This window comes from Protomyctophum parallelum (genome assembly GCF_964188405.1).
Source record: "Protomyctophum parallelum genome assembly, chromosome: 13".
NCBI lineage: Eukaryota > Metazoa > Chordata > Actinopteri > Myctophiformes > Myctophidae > Protomyctophum > Protomyctophum parallelum.
The window spans coordinates 1797726-1818320 of record NC_139708.1 but is presented as its reverse complement, the minus strand read 5'-3'; the positions used below and the strand labels follow the sequence as shown (position 1 = coordinate 1818320).

The 20595-nt window shown below is 42.8% G+C and overlaps 2 protein-coding genes across 3 annotated transcripts; one reads left to right on the top strand and one right to left on the bottom strand.

Moving 5' to 3' along the window:
* The first annotated feature begins 3523 nt into the window (after window positions 1–3523).
* On the top strand, window positions 3524–7915 carry soul5 (heme-binding protein soul5). 2 transcript variants are annotated; one of them, XM_083779916.1, is made up of 7 exons: window positions 3524–3608; window positions 4888–4947; window positions 5704–5794; window positions 5893–6013; window positions 6188–6321; window positions 6636–6799; window positions 7380–7915. In XM_083779916.1, the coding sequence occupies exons 1-7, from the start codon at window positions 3547–3549 to the stop codon at window positions 7450–7452; spliced, it is 705 nt and encodes a 234-aa protein (XP_083636042.1). In that variant the 5' UTR covers window positions 3524–3546; the 3' UTR covers window positions 7453–7915. The 2 variants fall into 2 exon arrangements, with proteins under 2 accessions (XP_083636042.1, XP_083636043.1); XM_083779917.1 differs by lacking the exon at window positions 3524–3608 and adding an exon at window positions 4651–4766.
* A 3528-nt stretch (window positions 7916–11443) lies between these two features.
* On the bottom strand, window positions 11444–18299 carry LOC310869631 (carbohydrate sulfotransferase 3-like; the record flags this gene model as incomplete). Its single annotated transcript, XM_083780459.1, has 4 exons — window positions 11444–12140; window positions 12788–13252; window positions 15232–15401; window positions 18291–18299. The coding sequence occupies 4 exons, from the start codon at window positions 18297–18299 to the stop codon at window positions 11444–11446; spliced, it is 1341 nt and encodes a 446-aa protein (XP_083636585.1).
* Between the last annotated feature and the right edge of the window lie 2296 nt (window positions 18300–20595).

The following is a 20595-nucleotide window of genomic DNA, read 5'->3' as shown; positions in this document are numbered from 1 at the left end:
CTGGAGCTTTTTCCTCTGCGCCACTGTACAGCTGGTGTACCACACACATATGCAGTACGTTAGTATGCTCTCTATGGAGCACCGATAGAAGGACACCAGCAGTCTCTGTGTGATGTTGTTCCCCCTGAGCACCCTCAGGAAGTAGAGTCTCTGCTGGGCTTTCTTCAGCAGCTCAGAGGTGTTCGTGCTCCAGGTCAAGCCCTCCTCCATGTGGACTCCCAGAGTTGAAGTTGTTGAAGTTGAAGTTGTATTTATATCTGAGCACCCACTGCCTAAGCCTAGGGCTGCGCAGCACACCTGGCCACCTGCTTTTCTTTCTTACTTATAGAACATCATTTCAAGTTGAGCAAAATCAAAACGACTGCAAAGTGATCTCAGAGTTACGGTACATGCAGCGAGTAAAATTAACATGATTAATATATTTACAAGCTGCATTTGGAAAGTTACTCTGGAAGTGTAATAAGTTACTTACTCATTACTCTTTCAAATAATTTACTTATTACTTGGTATCAAATGTAGTGAGGGTACTTATTACTTTCGCAACCCTTGCCTTCTGAAAAAGTGATATGCAATAGCCTACAATCTGTTTTCATTCATTTTAGAGTCCACTTTATTGGACAAATAATTAAAGGACCACTTCACCACTTTTCAACCTATCTTCATAATAGGTCCTCACTGATAATCCTGAAAAAAAATGGCGCAATTTTTTTCTACTCGGTCTGTGTCTCATAGGAGGGCTGTGGGCAGTTCAGAAACCGTCTTCCAGTGACATCATCGATGGGGAGAACAAGCTAATAGAACCTGCAGGCTTTCTAGTTCTGAAAAGTTGCAATGCGAATATGGAAGCCATCGTTCTCACGATAATGAAAATCTAAACATTTTTGACAAAAGATCTTGTTTAAAAAAAAAAAAATCTGCCTAATGATGATGTCACTGGAAGGCAGTTTCTAAACTGCCCACAGCCCTCCTATGAGACACAGACTGAGTAGAAAACAATCGTGCCATTTTATCATGATTATATAGTGAGGACCTATTATATGAAGATAGGTTGAAAAGTGGTGAAGTGGTCCTTTAACCTCGCCGCAAACCGGATGGGATACAGTATAAATTATGTATGTACAAAAAAAGGAGCGGAGGTCGCAGTTTACTATGAAACCCTGCGTTTTTTACACCTGACCCACAATCCCCGTCACTCTGTCACGTCACTCAAATCCCGTCGCTCACCCCAGGCAAGCCCCCAGGTGCCCAGGTCATTGTGACATCAGCCCCCCATATACTGTATGGTGCCCAGGTCATTGTGACATCAGCCCCCCATATACTGTATGGTGCCCAGGTCATTGTGACATCGGCCCCCCATATACTATATGGTGCCCAGGTCATTGTGACATCAGCCCCCCATATACTGTATGGTGCCCAGGTCATTGTGACATCGGCCCCCCATATACTGTATGGTGCCCAGGTCATTGTGACATCAGCCCCCCATATACTGTATGGTGCCCAGGTCATTGTGACATCAGCCCCCCATATACTGTATGGTGCCCAGGTCATCGTGACATCAGCCCCCATATACTGTATGGTGCCCAGGTCATTGTGACATCAGCCCCCCATATACTGTATGGTGCCCAGGTCATCGTGACATCAGCCCCCATATACTGTATGGTGCCCAGGTCATTGTGACATCAGCCCCCCATATACTGTATGGTGCCCAGGTCATTGTGACATCAACCCCCATATACTGTATGGTGCCCAGGTCATTGTGACATCAGCCCCCCATACACTGTATGGTGCCCAGGTCATTGTGACATCAACCCCCATATACTGTATGGTGCCCAGGTCATTGTGACATCAGCCCCCCATACACTGTATGGTGCCCAGGTCATCGTGGTGTATTGCTCAAAGCGACCCCACTCGCCCAGCAGTCTGTCCCCGCTAGCCTGAGCTAACGTGTTAGGTTTCTGGTCTAGAGGGGCGGGTCGCGGCTCAGATTTGCGCACGCCCTGATTGGATCTCATCGATCTGTCCGTCACCCCCGGCCCCTCCTCCTCTCCCCCCTAGTGCAGCGCTACGTCACATCATTTGGAGCGACGCCCACCCGGAAGGGTTGACTCCCACTTTTAGACCAGAGCGGCCAATGCGTTCCTCCAGGCTTTCAATCTTTGCACCAACAAAAATGAAAGCCTGGTACCGAGGCTAGTCCCCGCTGACTCTCGCCCTCAGGCGTCTTACTGGTATAATTCTGTTTTGGCACTTGTAACCCCTTCACTCTTTACTGGATGGAAGTAATAGTACAGTAATAGGCTACTTTACTGCCCAACAACAAAATGTTCAATGTTAATTGCTGTTCCATAACTCCTTTGTAGAAAATGTGTTGACCAACAAGTGTATGGAAGGGGCAGCTTTATATTCTTTGTTTTTTTGCAGCCTCGATTGTACCAGAGGGTGTGACTTTGATGATTATCTTAATCATGAATAGAAGTCCTTATGCTGTTAAAGCATCTATCATATTACAAAGAGCAAACAACTCAAGGAATTCTCTGATGCTTCTTTTGTTTATGGTGGACTAAGGATGTCACGAGGCTGGCTCGTTCAGTCAGTACAATGTGGTGGAATCTAATACGTGGGAAATTGGCATTTTCTCATCATGTGCGTGTCACCATACAATAAGCATGGTGTTTTGTTCATGCATGAAACCTCTAGCATTACAGGTACACACAGTAAAAAAACAATATCCTATAATTGAAGTAGATAGAAGTAGAATAGAAGAAGTAGATAAATAAAAAAATCCAATAATCAATAGCCCGTTTATTTTATTGCGATCAAATGGGTGTGACTCAGCAAAAACATGAAGACATACTCTTATGCATGAAGGTAGCTGTGGTGCAATTCAATTTCAAGCAAAAACCTCTCCTGCATTCTGGCATGCAGCATTTCGGGTTAGTCTTGTTTTCTTTCTAACACCTTTGGTTCTATAGGGGCTCCTCATATACAAACTGTACCTCTTATACAGTACCTCTCACACACAGACATATATTATTTATTTATTTTAAGCCCCTAGCAAGAAACATTTGGTATTGTGAATAACAGGCTTTTGGAATTCAGATGATATTTATACCTGATAAAGGGAATAACAGAACAAAGGGACTCAAGGTTTAAGCACTGCAACATTGAAAGTGGTGCTGCAGTGAGATTTCTTAGATGGGTCTATATAGTATACTCTGACAATATTCGAATTGATTAACGTATATATCCCATTAGAGTGCTAAATGAATGATCATTCCTGGATTGAATGAGCTCCGAGTTGTCCAAGCTCAAACTTCACAATTTTACTTTTTAAGATTCATACAGATATAAGAATCGTTTGAGAGAAAATACTTTCATGCCAGAAACATAATCTATAATCTAACTTGTTCTACAAGTTTTGACACATGTATTGTGGGATGTCGCGTGACAGTGGGCCTGTGTCACGCGATCGACCACAAGTATCTGCCCATACTCAATCAGAGCGATTACGCAACACGCACAGAATGTTTGAAAGGTAGGGCACAGATGAGCGCTCCGTCTCATTCTCCACTGACTCACGGAGGGGGCACTGATGTGGCAATCTGGCGGTAGGTCTCCACACACATTTTTGCCACTTGTTCAGACTCAGAACTAATAGTGTTTCTCATACACCGGCAACCCCGGGATGGATGAATCCTGAAGAGTAACCCATGTGGAAATAACACTCCTGGAGGAAGGAATGGGACAGTGAGAGGGACACTGTCCCGACAGGAGACAGTGAGAGGGACACTGTCCCGACAGGAGACAGTGACAGTGAGAGGGACACTGTCCCGACAGGAGACAGTGAGAGGGACACTGTCCCGACAGGAGACAGTGACAGTGAGAGGGACACTGTCCCGACAGGAGACAGTGACAGTGAGAGGGACACTGTCCCGACAGGAGACAGTGAGAGGGACACTGTCCCGACAGGAGGAAATTGACTGTTTGATTATTGACTGTTTTGCCCTGACAAAGGAAGAACCCAAGTTGCACGTTCATTCGTGCCCCTTGTGATCAACTGTGTGCTACATTGAAGTTGTCCATTCCTCAATAAATGCCTGTGTAGGCAAAACTTGCTGTGTCTCCTCCTGCCTATCGTAGCTCAGTGGCGCCCACAGTAATCAGACCTGTTTCTCTGCATGCAAACTAAAGACTAAGGTTTTCATTGCGTAATTGACACTTGGGATTGTACAGCATATAAGAGAAACAAATTGACCCTAAGTGGAATTAACAAAGTTGTAACAACATGTTGGCCCGTGCAGAGAGCACTGAGGAGGGGGCAGGTGGTCAAACCTCACATAAGGGCACGCAGATGTTTTGGGTGGTCTTTTTCTTTGGGGTGGGGGGGGGGGGGGGGGGGGTCGTCTATCGTGCCATTTCACATCAGAAATGTAGTACATTGGATGTCTTATGCTAACGGAGCAAGATCTTCCACGATTACTTGGCCCATGTCATTGAACAGTAAAATAATTAGGTATATGTTCTCATTATAATGTATATATTAAAATAATGTTTGATGCAAAAGCACCAAACCACCCCCCCCCCCCCCCCCCCCCCCCTTCACGTGCAGACAATAATATTGTCAGCTTTGACACGTGAGTACAGTTGAGAGTGTAGGGAGTGGCCTGTGTCCCTTTCATAACTTGTGTTCATAAATAGTTTGCCGCCACTGCATGGCCAAAAGAAACCTCTCTGAACAGACACAGCACAACAGTATTTGTCACAATGTAAGTACACTTTCATGTGGTTGTCTTGGTAGAAAAATAATACTGCGAAAGTGGCATGATAATAATCTGTGTGTGTGTGTGTGTGTGTGTGTGTGTGTGTGTGTGTGTGTGTGTGTGTCAGGATTTTGATTCCAGGACTAGTGGGTTTGCTACTGGTGTTGACAGCTGATGCGAGATTGGGGTGAGAAAACATAATTGATATTACACGACAACAGTTGCAAATACTGTAGTTGCTTTGCTTGTATAATGAGTGAAATAATGTGTTATTGGAATGGAAGCAGACATTGTTATTATTCCAAACACTAGTTTGAAAAACATAGCAAGACCTGTAGCCTATGCATTACTACAGTTAGTGCCTTTCTTATATTATGCACAACTATAGATGTATTAAACATTTACTCCCCCCCCCCCCCCCCCCCTTTTTTGCATTCAAGGAACCTTGTAATATGTATGTATTAATATTGCATTATTGTTGGTTTTAGTCTTGCTAGTATAGTAGGGAGCTCATCAATTCACTGTTATTTTTTAAGATATTCTTTTTGGCTTATTTCTGCCTTTATTGATAGATACAATAGTCTGACAGGAAATGGGGAGAGAGAGATGGGGAATGACATGCAGCAAAGGTCGTCTGGATCGGGTGTCGAATCCGCGACCTGCTGTCAGGTCTATAGGTGCCAGGGCGGGTTACGCCAGCCGTCCGGGCCAACTTACTGTTCTTTTGTGGTTAGGGTTACACTCAAAACCGTTCATTAGTGACAAGAAATGACTGTGTTATTGTGACTGAATGTGAAAGTGAAGATACAAATCAAATAAGCCTACTACACAGACTTTCTATTCAAATATCATACCAAATGACATTTATTTTCATTTTGAAAAATGAGCTGCTGGGTTGGTGTCTATAGTATTAACATAAAAGGTTTCTTCTTTAAATGAGCAGGCCCTCCTCTGAGTCAACTGTCTGCACTGAGACCAAGGAATGTCTTCTTTATGATCGGCTTTGTGATGAATCTGAGAATGAAAATTACGAGGTGAGTGTGAATGACTTTGGCGTTTTAGACATTTGAGTTGTAACCTTCAGAAAGCTCACACAATGTTGATTTGTGTTTCTTTGATTCTGTGTTAACAGGTCAGATACTACAGTTCTCTGAAATGGGTTTCAACAAATGAATCAGGCTTGTTCATGGAAGCGGCAACAATCACTGCCTTCCATAGATTATTCAAATACATCACTGGCTCAAATGCGCAGAGTGCGTACAGTTTGTGTACCATGTGTGTGCGTGCGTGTGCGTGTGTGTGTGTGTGTGTGTGTGTGTGTGTGTGTGTGTGTGTGCGTGTGTTCTTGCGACACGTGCGTTACATTTAGACGGCAGTTGGAATCACTCGTGTCATCTCTTGCTGACATGCACGTATGTAACCTACAGGTGCAAATATTGACATGACAACTCCCGTGATTATCAAAAAGCAAAAAGAATCTTGGAATTCCAATGTCTACACCATGAGCTTCTTGCTCCCATCAGAACATCAGGCCTACCCCCCCAAACCTACTGATGAAAAGGTAGGCTCTCAGAGAGAGAGAGAGTTTATATGTCCAAGTGATTAATCACTTGAATCCTATAGTGTTCCTGTGAATATCACAATATCCAATCATTTGTAGAAAATTCTAAATAGCCAATCTATAAGCTCACAACACATCGTGTAGCCTAGACTCTAATTTGTTCCTCTACAGTGCTGACTCTACACTGTAGAGGGACAAAAAGGAGGAGACCAAGTATGGACCCCCTGGGAGGACACCGGTCAACATTAAGGATAATATTAATAATGTATTTATTAAGGCCTTGAGGATTAAATCAGAAGTCCCTTCCCTTGTAGGTGTACTTCACGGACATGCCAGATATGAAGGTGTACGTCATGTCGTTTGATGGATGGATGAGCTCATTCAAGAACTGGTTTGAGTTCATGTATCTTCGGCGATATCTCAATGAAGCTGGGGCAACATACAACAGTGAATTCCGCTACGCCGTGGGATATGACAGGTTTGAAAACCACAACTACACTTTTTTTCTCTCAGTTATTGCTGTCTCATTATGAGCTTTGCAGATCTGCTATTTTTGAAAAATCGTTAAGATTTGCAAATCTTTTTTTAAAGCAAATATTTTTAACTCAAATCGTTGCTCTTGGGGGTCCCAGGAACAAAATTATTTGAGATGGGGATCCGCCCCAGTCAGTAAATATGATTTTGGGCGTCCTTGGCATGAAATGGTTTGAGCAGCACTGTTATAACTACGTTATATAACTGTTATATAACTGTTATATAACTGTTATAACAACGTTATAACATACGTTTTTCAGAAAACTATTTGATGTGTGTGCGCGTGCGTGCGTGCTGTGGCTCTTCATCATAGTTAATTAGAAAAGGACCAGCACACAAATGGACATTTTGGCCTACAGGACTAAATCATGAAGATATTAGCTTTTTCTTTCTGTTTTTTTAATGTAGGAAACAAAACAAATTAAGGGATCCAGAAAAACCTGTACACGCCCCCGACCCAGTGTTTGGGAACCTGTGCTGTAATCTCTAACTCATCTCTCTCTCTCTTCTCTTCTTCATCATAGTCCCATGAAGCTTGTGGACAGGCACAATGAGGCCTGGTACGTGGTTGAGGGAGAGCATGTGTGCCCCCCCTGAAGACAGACCGTCTCACAGCGAACAGAGCCCCCGACAAGGAGACCTCCCTCTGGAAGCTGCAAGGAACTGAACGTTTCCATTTGACCTATTAAGGCACAATGTATAGCTATAGCATAGATGATTAGAATGAACAGGAAAAACCCTTATAACCAATATGAATGTCTTTTAATGATGACATGCAGTATGTTTATACCTCATAGTAGTCATGATTTTATGTTCACATAACAGACATATAGTGGAATAAAGTCAATAATACTTACTACCTCATATAGGGTGTTGGCGTGTTGCATTGCAAAAAGTAACCAATGCGATTTGTTTTGTGCTTATGCTATTTTCTATACTGTTCTATATATATATATATATATATATATATATATATATATATTGCAAATTATCAGTGTCATAAAAGATTACATTTTGTCATTAAATTCCACATCTAATTAAAAATATTTGTATTGATTAATTGTTGAATAATTTCTGATGGCCACACTGACCAGGCAGCTAAGGCTGCACAAAATATCGTTATCGTATCGTTATTGAGGTATGAACATGTGCAATATTAGACAGTATCGCAAAAAGGCAAAGGTATCGCGATATATCGATATATTGTCTATTTACTTGCGCAAGCAGAGCGCGCAAGTACTAGTTTCGCCCGGGACTCGAAATATATTGTCGATATATATCGTCCACTTGTAAAGCCAGCAACCTCCCTCTGGTTTAGCCTGTGCCCGCTTAAAATTGAGAATATAAAATGTTAACGGTAATATTGTATAGCCTATACCGTATATTTATTTTTAAAGATATTTATGCAATATTTGTCATAAATACAGAGATATGACATTTCCAGCCCTAGTGGTAGACCAGTAGTATTAATGTCTCAAGTAAAATAATAAGCTCACAACCCGTCGCGACACAAGGCATTGTGATCTAGTTAGATTGGCTATTTTCAATGTATAAGTGGTTAAACTAATTTAGCTGGGGCCCTCATGGAACCCCCTCATGAGCACCAAGGGGTCCCTGGACACTACTTTGAGGTCCAGCCTGATGCAGGACAAGAAAACACAATAGTTCGCCACCAGATGGCACTGCCATCAATTGTACTTTCACTTTTAAACTCCATTCAAAAGGTAAAAAGAAATCCAGCCTGTTTTCTTTCACTTGTTTGCAATCATGTTACTTCAGCATGCTTTTATTTACAGGCTCCATTTCAACTTTAAAATATTGAGGTAGGCCTATATATTATGAATTTCATTGCTTACATTTTGGATCACTTTTGAAACTATTCAACTTTAAAGTACTTAAAAGTATTGATTTATTACTTTATTTAATTAGACGGAATAATGTCTAATGAAACAGTATAGGCTACAGACTACAGCCTACAGTCAAACACATTATTTTAATAATGTCTAATGAAACAGTATAGGCTACAGACTACAGTCAAACACATTATGTTACTGTAAACAGTATAGGCTACAGACTACAGCCTACAGTCAAACACATTATTTTACTGTAAACAGTATAGGCTACAGACTACAGCCTACAGTCAAACACATTATTTTAATAATGTCTAATGAAACAGTATAGGCTACAGACTACAGCCTACAGTCAAACACATTAATAATGTCTAATGAAACAGTATAGGCTACAGACTACAGCCTACAGTCAAACACATTATTTTAATAATGTCTAATGAAACAGTATAGGCTACAGACTACAGCCTACAGTCAAACACATTATTTTAATAATGTCTAATGAAACAGTATAGGCTACAGACTACAGCCTACAGTCAAACACATTATTTTAATAATGTCTAATGAAACAGTATAGGCTACAGACTACAGTCAAACACATTATTTTTACTGTAAACAGTATAGGCTACAGACTACAGCCTACAGTCAAACACATTATTTTCTAAACACAGATTATCACCGAAAAACGTCCTTGTTTTCATTCAGGTCCTGCATGGGTATTCAATTCATCAGGAAAACATGTCCACCGTAAGTTGAACTAGGTTTGAATGGGGTTTAAGTATGTAGGACTATTGATTGATTGATTGATTGAAATATTTATTAACAGTTTGTAGAATTTACAGTACATTTTAAGCACAAACTCAATACAAAGACTGTTAACTGTGAGTGGATGACCCAATTAAGCATTACACTTGTTTACAACAGGGTCCACATTGTTCAATTCATCAAAACATTTAGAGACATACAAATAGACACTTCTATGTAGCTAAAGAACAGAACAGGAATTCATCATATAGGAAGCAAAAAGGGAAAAGATACAATATACAGTGATGGGAAATGGGGTGGGGGGGGGGGATTCAGATTTTACAGAGGCCAGTTTCGAATTGCAGCCATCCGTAGGTGCCCTTTGAGAGCGGTTTTGAAGGAGTCAAGGGATTCACATGTCTTAATGACTGTTGGTAGGGCGTTCCACATTTTGGTGGCATAGGAGCGAAAATAATTTAGTCCCTTGTTTGTGCCGAATCTGGGTTGTACATGGTTTGTTGCACTCCCTCTGGTGTTGTGGGTGTGGGAGGTCCCTGGAACAACATATTTTCAGATGGGGGGGGGGGGGGGGGGGTTGGCGGCCAATTATATAGTTTCTGGGGTCTTTGACATGAAATATTGAGTTGATATAGAAACATGAGGTATTTCAGAAAACTGTCAGGATGTTTTTTAAATGTGGATGTCAGTGGAAATGGAATCCATGTATTGTAGATTTGCTGGAGAAGTCCAGAGTGACCTTCCAGCTCCCCGCTGAGAGAGGATATCATATCTTCTACCAGATGATTACCGGACACAAACCTGCTATTGTTGGTAGGTTGAAAATATGGACTATTGATGCATTAAAGATGGAGTGCCACAATTTTTGTATTTTTCCAGTTTTTCATGTGTCTATGAGGTGACAGTACTTAATTAGACAGACTGGAGTTGTTTTTATGTGCAATGGTGTATTAACTTTGTATTTAGGGTTTCTTCCTGGAGGCTGAACCCTTGACAGTCAAACGGGCCAATGAAGTAAACAGTAATATAGTGACACCACACTATCAGCCCCTCCCCTAACCCCTCCCCCTTTATCATACAACTACAGCTGTGGGTGTGGCTTCAGTTCAGGTGGATCACCACCCATCACCACCCACCAGGCTAACCAGGCATACTTAATGAACTGGTGGGCGTGTCCACATAAAAGCATGATTTTAACAAATACTGTACACTTTTTGGAAAAAGTTTTTCCCCCTTATATTGTAATAATACCTGATGATCATGTTTTAGGGTGGAAAAAAATTGTGGCACTCCATCTTTAATGATTCATGTTATACTGATTAATACCAGTGATTACATTCATTAACCCTAGAACATTCAAATTATCTTTTTAGTTCAACGTTGGTTTTAAAAATGCCATTGACAATGAAGGGAAAATTTACATCATACTGTCCCTAACACAACATTAAATGCCATTAACAATAAAGAGAATGTAATGTTTGTGTTGGCACCGTTTGTTTTCACATCAGACATCACCATTAGGCTACATCACCTAATCAACATGAGTTAGACTTTAATATTTTAGCGCCCTCCTTCAAATCTCTTTTCAGAAATGTGTCTGATCACCACCAACCCCTATGACTTCCCACTGTGCAGCATGGGGCAGATCACTGTGGCCAGCATCTATCTATCTATCTATCTATCTATCTATCTATCTATCTATCTATCTATCTATCTATCTATCTATCTATCTATCTACCATTTTAGTTTGGGTGTGGAAACGGTTTATTTTGGCCACCAATCCACCTGTCATGTCATTGTTCCGATCTCCTGTTAGTCCGACAGATTACTAACACTATCCCAAACCATAACCCTAACCTCGGTCTTAACCAGCCACGTAGGTCGCTAACCCTAACCTCGGTCTTAACCAGCCACGTAGGTCGCTAACCCTAACTTCAGTCAGGGCAGTCCCCCTGCAACAATTAAAAGCACAATATTTGCTACATCAGGTACAACGGGTCAAGCAGGCTGACGGACCTATTGACCAACGTCTTCTCATCGTCCACAAGGCTGTACCCAAACAGTTCCATGGTCGGCCCGCACAGCATCTGAACGACCTGGGCCAGCTCGTACGGCAGGCTAAACCTCCACTTGTCCGCCTGCTCCAAGGAGTTCCTCATGGTGGAGAAAGGATCTATGTTCGCCAGCGTGGTGTGCGTGTTCCTCCGAATCCACTCCCTGGCCTGCCAACTGAACGGTATCCCCGCGAAGCTGTAAATCTCCTCTGCCTTCTGCATGGGGTAGCGGGTGACGTCCTCGTAGCGCAGCAGCATGTAGCGTCGCCGTAGCCAGCGAGGGCGCCTCAGACCCACCATGGCCGACATGCGGGCGCTGTCACATTCCCCCTTCAGCCACTTCGCATGCTCGTCGTCCTCGGGCACCTTGCCCTGCCGCGCCCACGTGCTCCACGTCCGGAAGGCGTCGGGGAAGGCCACCATGCGGGACGCCAGGATGGCCCGGGGGTCTCGCACCAGCTGGATGACCCTCAGGTCCAGACGAGGGTCTTCCACCAAGGGACGCAGGCTGTCCAGCCGCTGCAGGCGGACGGTCTTGATGGCGCGGTGCTCTTTAGTGAGGCAGGATTGGGACGCCAGGGCCAGGTTGAGAGGCCCGCAGCTTTGCGTATTACACTGGTTCCTGGGCAAAGAGAGGGACATATTTAGCTTAGCCCTGTAACACCCAGCGTTGCAATACTACAACATATTCTAATTAATTAATTAATTAATTAATTAATTAATACAAAAAAAAGAAAATGTTATTTTTTCACCTAAACTTCATCATTGGTGTTCATTGCAATGCCATTGGTCATGATATTGGTCAATACCCCCCACAGAGGCTGAAATTCACACAAATTAAAAATCTCTGGACTCTGTACAATTTTGAACAATGTTTAACCTATGACCTTTAACCCTAATAAAAGTAAGTAAAATAACTGTAATATATGTTTTTTGTGATCATTAGAATTCTAGAACATGTTTTATTCATTATTGTGAAAGATATCCCCCAAATGTAATAGTAGTAAAGTTGAAATAGTTTTTTTGCAAGTAGAAGTTATTCCGGGATTTCCAGGGTTAGTGTGGAGACAAAACAAAAGACTCTCTGGATAAATATAGTCGCGGGTTTCCAGAAGGTTGCATACTCATTTTATTTATTCTATGATTAAAATCTGCTGTGAAAATCAACACTATAACAGACCAAACCTGTTCTACACAACTGGCCCACATACTGGCTCTACTTATCAGTAAGTTATCAATAAGTAAGTAAGTTATCAAAATCTGCAATACCACACATCCTTGACCGCTGGAGTGCAGACAGGCTTTTTACAGAGAGATGCACTGGACTCTCTACGGAACAGTACGGGCGTCACATGGTTCCGAGGCCGCGGAGAAATGAACTTTTCCAGAGGGGTGAAGTCGCACAGGAACAGTCCCCGGAGAACGTCCTTGTGGATCCCTGCCAACACCGACCCGTTGGTGGTGGCCTTGGTGTCCTTCAGTATGGAATCTACGTGCCACAGGGGTTCGTACAGATAGAACATATTGTCGCCGTGCTGGTTGAAGAACTCCCCCACAAACGAGGAACCTGTCCTGGTCATGGCGAAGATTAGGATGTTCTTGTGGCCTCCACTGTGGCTGTTGGCGTCCATGATGTCCTCCTCCTCCTCCTCCTCTGGCTCCTCGGAGGGCAGACCCTGCTGGGTCTGTGGCGTCTGATGTGGAGTCAGTCTCTGGAGCAGCTCATCAGAGACCCTTATGAGACATGTTGGATTTATTAGCTCACATTTCATATAAACGTATGCAGCGTACAAACGCCTCAGCATAGCTACAGCACAGTGTACAATACAGTACTCCACCGTCTTATCTTCATCCCTGTGAGGACTCACTACATCAAATCTAAAGGCCCACGCATACTCCAGTTCTAGGTGATAAGATGACCACCGAAACGGTGGTGAGTGAAACCAGAGAGTCGTGTCTGGGTGAGCGGTGAGTCGCTTATCACCCCGGCGTGATGTCATGTTGTAGTTTCACCTTATCACCTAAAACTGGAGTACACGTGGGGCCTTAACATCTCACCCATTCATACTTTATTTTGTTAGATTTAAATGGCCTTTCTTTGCTTAAGCATTATAGGTTGAAGAATGTCTTGCATGTCTTGTAATTTCTTTGCACCTGCAAAATTGAATTGCATTTAATTGATGTTACAGTCAATGTTCCCCCTAACGGGTGCCTGTGCGCACACACGGCTTCAGGCGCATAACAAATGTGCACAGTCATGATTTAGCAACACCAGAGATATAGATTTGTGTAATGTAGTTGGGTTGAGTGGTTTGATGCTGGTATCTCCTTGCTTACGGCAATGGAAGTATTCCATAAGTATCCCATAAGGCGCCTGCCCAGCTGCAGCACAGTCGGAAAACAAGGACGTGAGTTGATCAAATAGAATCCATTGTCGGGTTACTGCTTCGTCTATCTCTCGCTCAAATGTTTTCAGAAACAATTTATTTTTGAGAGCAATGTTTAGCTGTAAATGATATAGTGTGTGTGTTTACATGGCTGTTATTTTGGAAACTGCAGTAAATCAAGCAGGGAGCAGCAGGTGTCTGCCGGTCTGTTATGGAGCAGAGTGGGGTAGGGAGCAGCAGGTGTCTGCCGGTCTGTTATGGAGCAGAGCGGGGTAGGGAGCAGCAGGTGTCTGCCGGTCTGTTATAGAGCAGAGCGGGGTAGGGAGCAGCAGGTGTCTGCCGGTCTGTTATGGAGCAGAGCGGGGTAGGGAGCAGCAGATGTCTGCCGGTCTGTTATGGAGCAGAGTGGGGTAGGGTGCAGCAGATGTCTGCCGGTCTGTTATGGAGCAGAGCGGGGTAGGGAGCAGCAGGTGTCTGCCGGTCTGTTATGGAGCAGAGCGGGGTAGGGAGCAGCAGGTGTCTGCCCGTCTGTTATAGAGCAGAGCTGGGTAGGGAGCAGCAGGTGTCTGCCCGTCTGTTATGGAGCAGAGTGGGGTAGGGTGCAGCAGATGTCTGCCGGTCTGTTATGGAGCAGAGCGGGGTAGGGAGCAGCAGATGTCTGCCGGTCTGTTATGGAGCAGAGTGGGGTAGGGTGCAGCAGATGTCTGCCGGTCTGTTATGGAGCAGAGCGGGGTAGGGAGCAGCAGGTGTCTGCCGGTCTGTTATGGAGCAGAGCGGGGTAGGGAGCAGCAGGTGTCTGCCCGTCTGTTATAGAGCAGAGCGGGGTAGGGAGCAGCAGGTGTCTGCCCGTCTGTTATGGAGCAGAGCGGGGTAGGGAGCAGCAGGTGTCTGCCGGTCTGTTATGGAGCAGAGCTGGGTAGGGAGCAGCAGGTGTCTGCCGGTCTGTTATGGAGCAGAGCGGGGTAGGGAGCAGCAGGTGTCTGCCGGTCTGTTATGGAGCAGAGCGGGGTAGGGAGCAGCAGGTGTCTGCCGGTCTGTTATGGAGCAGAGCGGTCATTATCAAGAAACAACGCTGAATTTGGCGATTGACCAATCAGAATCAAGCATTCAACCAATCCGTGTAATACAGGTTTACAACAGTGTACAACTGGAACCAAATGGATCCGTAACTTCCACTGCATCTCAGTTGGGTTTTTTTCTTTCTGCTTTTAACTGTGTTCTTGTACTGTTTTTAATCTGTACGGCGACCTTGAGTGCCCTGAAAGGCGCCTTACAAATAAAATGTATTATTATTATTATGAATAATATGAAGGTCACCTCCCTCACCTCCATAAGATGTTGGTCTCCTCTACGACGATGACCAGGGCCACGATGCAGATGAAGATGATGGCATACTTGGTCTTCATTCTAAAGAGGACCTCGAAGGTGACGTTCGCCAACGGCTCCTGTCTTGACTCAGCTCCCCGTCGCCCTCGTTCAACAGATGAAGCCTTGTTCTGGAATGAAGCAGCGAGACGGAGGGTAAAAGGCCTCATTTACTAATAACGTACATGGTGTTCAACTTTGTTCCCTCATTTTGCACTTTTTCACCAAGGCAAAACATTAGCCTTGATGCAGATAGTGTGGATCAGTGGCGTGCACAGATAGACACTAAAAGAAAAAGTGGAAATTATACTATGCTATACATATGTACTATGGCGTGCTATGACTACATACAATGCAATTATAGTGCTGTCTACATAACATGCTATAAATCTGTATCAAATGCTATCTAAGTCTACAGAAATGCTATCTAAGGGGTTAGGGTAAGTGCTATGGGCCGTGATGGAGTCTGAAAAGGTGGGTTTTCAGACTACGGCGGAAGATTGGGAGTGTGGGGGAGGGAGGTGATACATTGATGCTCAACTGGTTATATGCTGATGACTTGGCCAGTGTTTTCTGCCTGTATACATCATAAATAAATATAATTGTAAATAATCATTGTAAATATCATGGTAAAATTGATCAATCAGTAAATCTCACACTATTAAGGCAACCGGCCGGTTCCACACACTGCCCAAGGTGCCCTTTTTTCACTTGAGCACCTGCCCCTTTAAATGTCTGAGCACGCCACTGCAGGGTGTGGACTGAAACATGAAACCAATATCAAGTCCGGTATCCTTCAGGCTCTAAGAATCATAGTTACACTATAACTGAATCTTGGAGCCTGACCGATACCAATATTGGATATTTACAAAAATCTGATATTGATATATCGGCCAATATTCTCATAGTGTATACAGGCAGAAAACACTGGCCAAGTCGTCAGCATATAACCAGTTTAGCATCAATGTATCACCTCCCTTCTTTCTGTCTCTCTTATCACACTGGGTGTGAGACGCTCCCAATCTTCCGCCGTAGTCTGAAAACCCACCTTTTCAGACTCCATCATGGCCCATAGCACTTACCCTAACCCCTTAGATAGCATTTCTGTAGACTTAGATAGCATTTGATACAGACTTATAGCATTTTATGTAGACAGCACTATAATTGCATTGTATGTAGCCATAGCACGTCATAGTACATATGTATAGCATAGTATAATTTCACCATTGTACTACGGATGTTAAGGTAAACCTCTTTAGAGCTTAGAACCTCTCTACACAGCTCCACTGTGGGTAAAGTACAAGAAGGAGAGCTTACGCAAACTGGAAGTAGCCTATAATGACTGTCTTCGTATACTGTTAAAAAAACCAAGGAGCACTAGAGCCAGTGGGCTTTTCTGTTCATTGGGACTCACTACTTTCATGGCTCTGTTGAGGAACTTGACAGTGGTAACCTGTGGGGCTGGGTAAATGTACTGTATTTTTATTTATGTTTTATTTGTATTCTCGTTTTTGTGATCTGTCTTACCTTGTGGGCCACGAGCCTGTAATAAAGTTTATATATATAGTATGTATAGTTTATATGTATAGTTTCATTATATAGATATTCCACTGTTACGTTCTTAGCTTACGCATGTTTCATGATAAATGCTTTTTATGTGATGTATGATGCTTTTTTGTTCTTGCTTAATGTAAGTATCTCTGGATTAAGAGCGTCTGTTAAATACCTAAATTGTAAATTGTAAATTGAGACAAGTCCATATTTGGGGATCATCCGGGAACAAACAAACCCTCTGGTTTAAACTTTTATGACATTCATTTTCATTTCTTTTTCTTTTTTCTTTTAGGTTTTATGACCTCAATTACACCCCAAAAACCTGAACTTTGAACATTCAGTGGATTTTCTGTGGTCTGAAGTTTTCTTTGGGTTTGTTTGGGCCTTTTGAGCTACAATGAAAACAGGCAACACAGTGAAACAGTGACATCTGCTGGCAAATCCCATTGACATATATGGGATTTGCAGTAAGTGATGTCACTTACTGCCGGCAAATCAGAGCACCTGTTTGAGCCAGAAAACCCCAGATCACAGAAAATCTACTGAATGTTAAAAGTTCATTTTAGATTAGATTAGAAAACCTAAAAAAAACAAGAACAATTCCAAAACCTTTTTTTTAATGTCAAATCCCTTTAATGGCATCCCAGGGGCACAAAACAACCTGAATCAGCACAGCACATGCTAATCTATAAACAATACCCTGTGGGTGGAGAGAGAGAGAGAGAGAGAGAGAGAGAGAGAGAGAGAGAGAGAGAGAGAGAGAGGTGTGGTCTTGCTATGTCGTCTAGTAGTCTGTGTAGCTTAACCCATTTTGGGCGGGATCCCCTTTTAGTGTTTTAAGTGTAATATTATACTTTAGCTATTGAAAAATAGCAGATCTACAAGCTCATAGCGCACCAAGCTTGTAGGTCTGCTATTTTTGAAAAGTCTTGAAAATCTGGCGCACATCTTTGAATATAGATTTCAGAGCGAACATTTTAAACTAAAATATTGGCTTCTAGGGGGTCCAACTACATATTTTGAGATGGGGGTCCGTGGCCCAATAGAGATAATTCTGGGGGTCCTTGACATGAAAAAGGTTGAGCACCGCTGACATATAGAAACATGGGTTTTTCAGACTTTTTTTAGGATTTGGAAGATCTCACACCTGACATTGAAATGTAATGTATTGTTACGAGAACAGCTCAGCTCTGTGGTGTAGGCCTCTCTTATCGCTATAATATGCATATAAATATGGTCCAATCCCTGCTTCAGACAGAGAACTACTTGCAAGATATGGCGGTGCCATACCTTTGGTTGCTTTGCATCAGAGTTTTGTACTCGGGCAGCGACCGGGAGCGGAGAAGGGGAGGAGTGACATGTGAGAATTTTGGCTGGTGACATTTTGGTGACACAGCTTGTACAGTGGCCCTGGGGAAAATGTTTTGCCATACTCATGCCATACCTGCGTGTGGTATGTGCCATACCTGTGGCATGATTGACGTACCTGTTGTTTTTGAAGATTTTGAAGATTAGGCATATCAACGAAGCATTCGATAACAAAAGCATAATCCTTTATTGTTATTGTCAACACCCGGCCTCCTCCTCCTTTCAATGTGCATGAACTGCATGACATCCTTCCATGAACTTCATGTCATGTTTATTCATATTAAGCAAGACAACCAAATCAGGTAAAAAAAAAAAATATATATATATATATATATATATATATATATATATATATAAATAAAAATAAAATGATCCATGTATTTATTTTATTCATAAATAGTCAAATAAACAGTATTTTTTTTGCTAAATCAATGGGTGGTCCAGCTTTTTACATGGGGGGATCTGCGGCCCACGCACGCACGCACACTAACAACTGTGTTTTTTTCTTCTTTCCAATTATTGTATTGGCCCAAAACGATGTGTTTATTGTCATGATTTGTCACATCAACGTGTTGGCTTTGTCCGAGGCTTAAAAGGTCTTTCTATAAATACTTTTTGAAACGTCTGTGGGAAAGAATTCTTATGGGGAACTTGGTGTATTACCATGCGTTTACCGTGCTTACTGTAAATTGCTGTCTGCTATAGCCCAGGGGTTCTCAACCCATGGTTCGCGACCCCTAAGGGGGTCGCCAAATTATTTTGGGGGGTCCCCAAATAGTTTACTAAAAAAAAGAAAAAAACATATTGCAACTGAATGGCTGGAAATGGAAATGAAGAGTTTACATAGTACACAATAATAATAATACTATCTGGGACTTACTGTATATAGCGCTTTTCTTAATACCCAAAGACGGCTTTACATGTGTGGGGGGGGTCCCCAGCCAAAAGCGTTGAGAACCCAGCTGTGCTATAGTGCTAAAGTGCTAATTGATATTAACACTTGGGGCTCCATCTTGGCGCCACCCCATCGGCACGTTGTTATAGCTTTATTAGCTTGTAGATATTAGCTATTTGTACTATTTCAAAATGTTTTAAAATAGTAAAAGATGGCAAATAAGTTTAGGGATAAGGGGTAAGGGGTGGTGCAAGATATTATTGAAAAGTTTGGATCTAATTCACGCCAGCATTTTTCCCAGTCAAGCTCTTATTTTGAAAAGCCACATTTCCAGACATATCCTAGTAAGTAGAGCAGGTCCTGTGGACAGGCCTTGTGTACAAGATGGGCCTATGGCTGCCGGGGCACTAGAGGGCTCCTCATCGCCGGCTCTGTGCCGTCAAATAAACGCTGTTTTGACCAAAAATGCCATCTGGGACAAGGAATAGGAGATACAGGACCATCTGGGACAAGGAATAGGAGATACAGGACCATCTGGGACAAGGAATAGGAGATACAGGACCATCTGGGACATTAAGGAATAGGAGATACAGGACCATCTGGGACATTAAGGAATAGGAGATACAGGACCATCTGGGACATTAAGGAATAGGAGATACAGGACCATCTGGGACATTAAGGAATAGGAGATACAGGACCATCTGGGACATTAAGGAATAGGAGATACAGGACCATCTGGGACATTAAGGAATAGGAGATACAGGACCATCTGGGACATTAAGGAATAGGAGATACAGGACCATCTGGGACATTAAGGAATAGGAGATACAGGACCATCTGGGACATTAAGGAATAGGAGATACAGGACCATCTGGGACAAGGAATAGGAGATACAGGACCATCTGGGACAAGGAATAGGAGATACAGGACCATCTGGGACAAGGAATAGGAGATACAGGACCATCTGGGACATTAAGGAATAGGAGATACAGGACCATCTGGGACAAGGAATAGGAGATACAGGACCATCTGGGACAAGGAATAGGAGATACAGGACCATCTGGGACAAGGAATAGGAGATACAGGCGATTGAAATAAACCGATAGAATGGATTATTATGGCGAGGACGATCTCAGATTGTCGATCCATTGTCATGACAACAACAGGTAGCTTACCCGATGCTAACGCAAGTATAGGATTATGGCTTGATCGATCGAAAGCGCTATAAAAGCACCAATTGACTTAGATGTACGGCAATGGCGCGGAGGGTTTTAAAAAAGCAAGCATTGTAAGAACATAAGCATTAATCACAGGTCGTTGTTGTCAACAAAATGTTGTCTGTCCGTGCATGGCCCACAATATTTACAATGGGAAATGGTGCAGGAAAACTATCAAAATGGTTGCTTAAAAAGAGAGAAAGTTTTACAGTTTTAAGTGTCCATGATAATAAAAAAAACAAAAATCTTAAAGACTATCTGGTACACAGCAAGCTAAAAGGAATCAACACA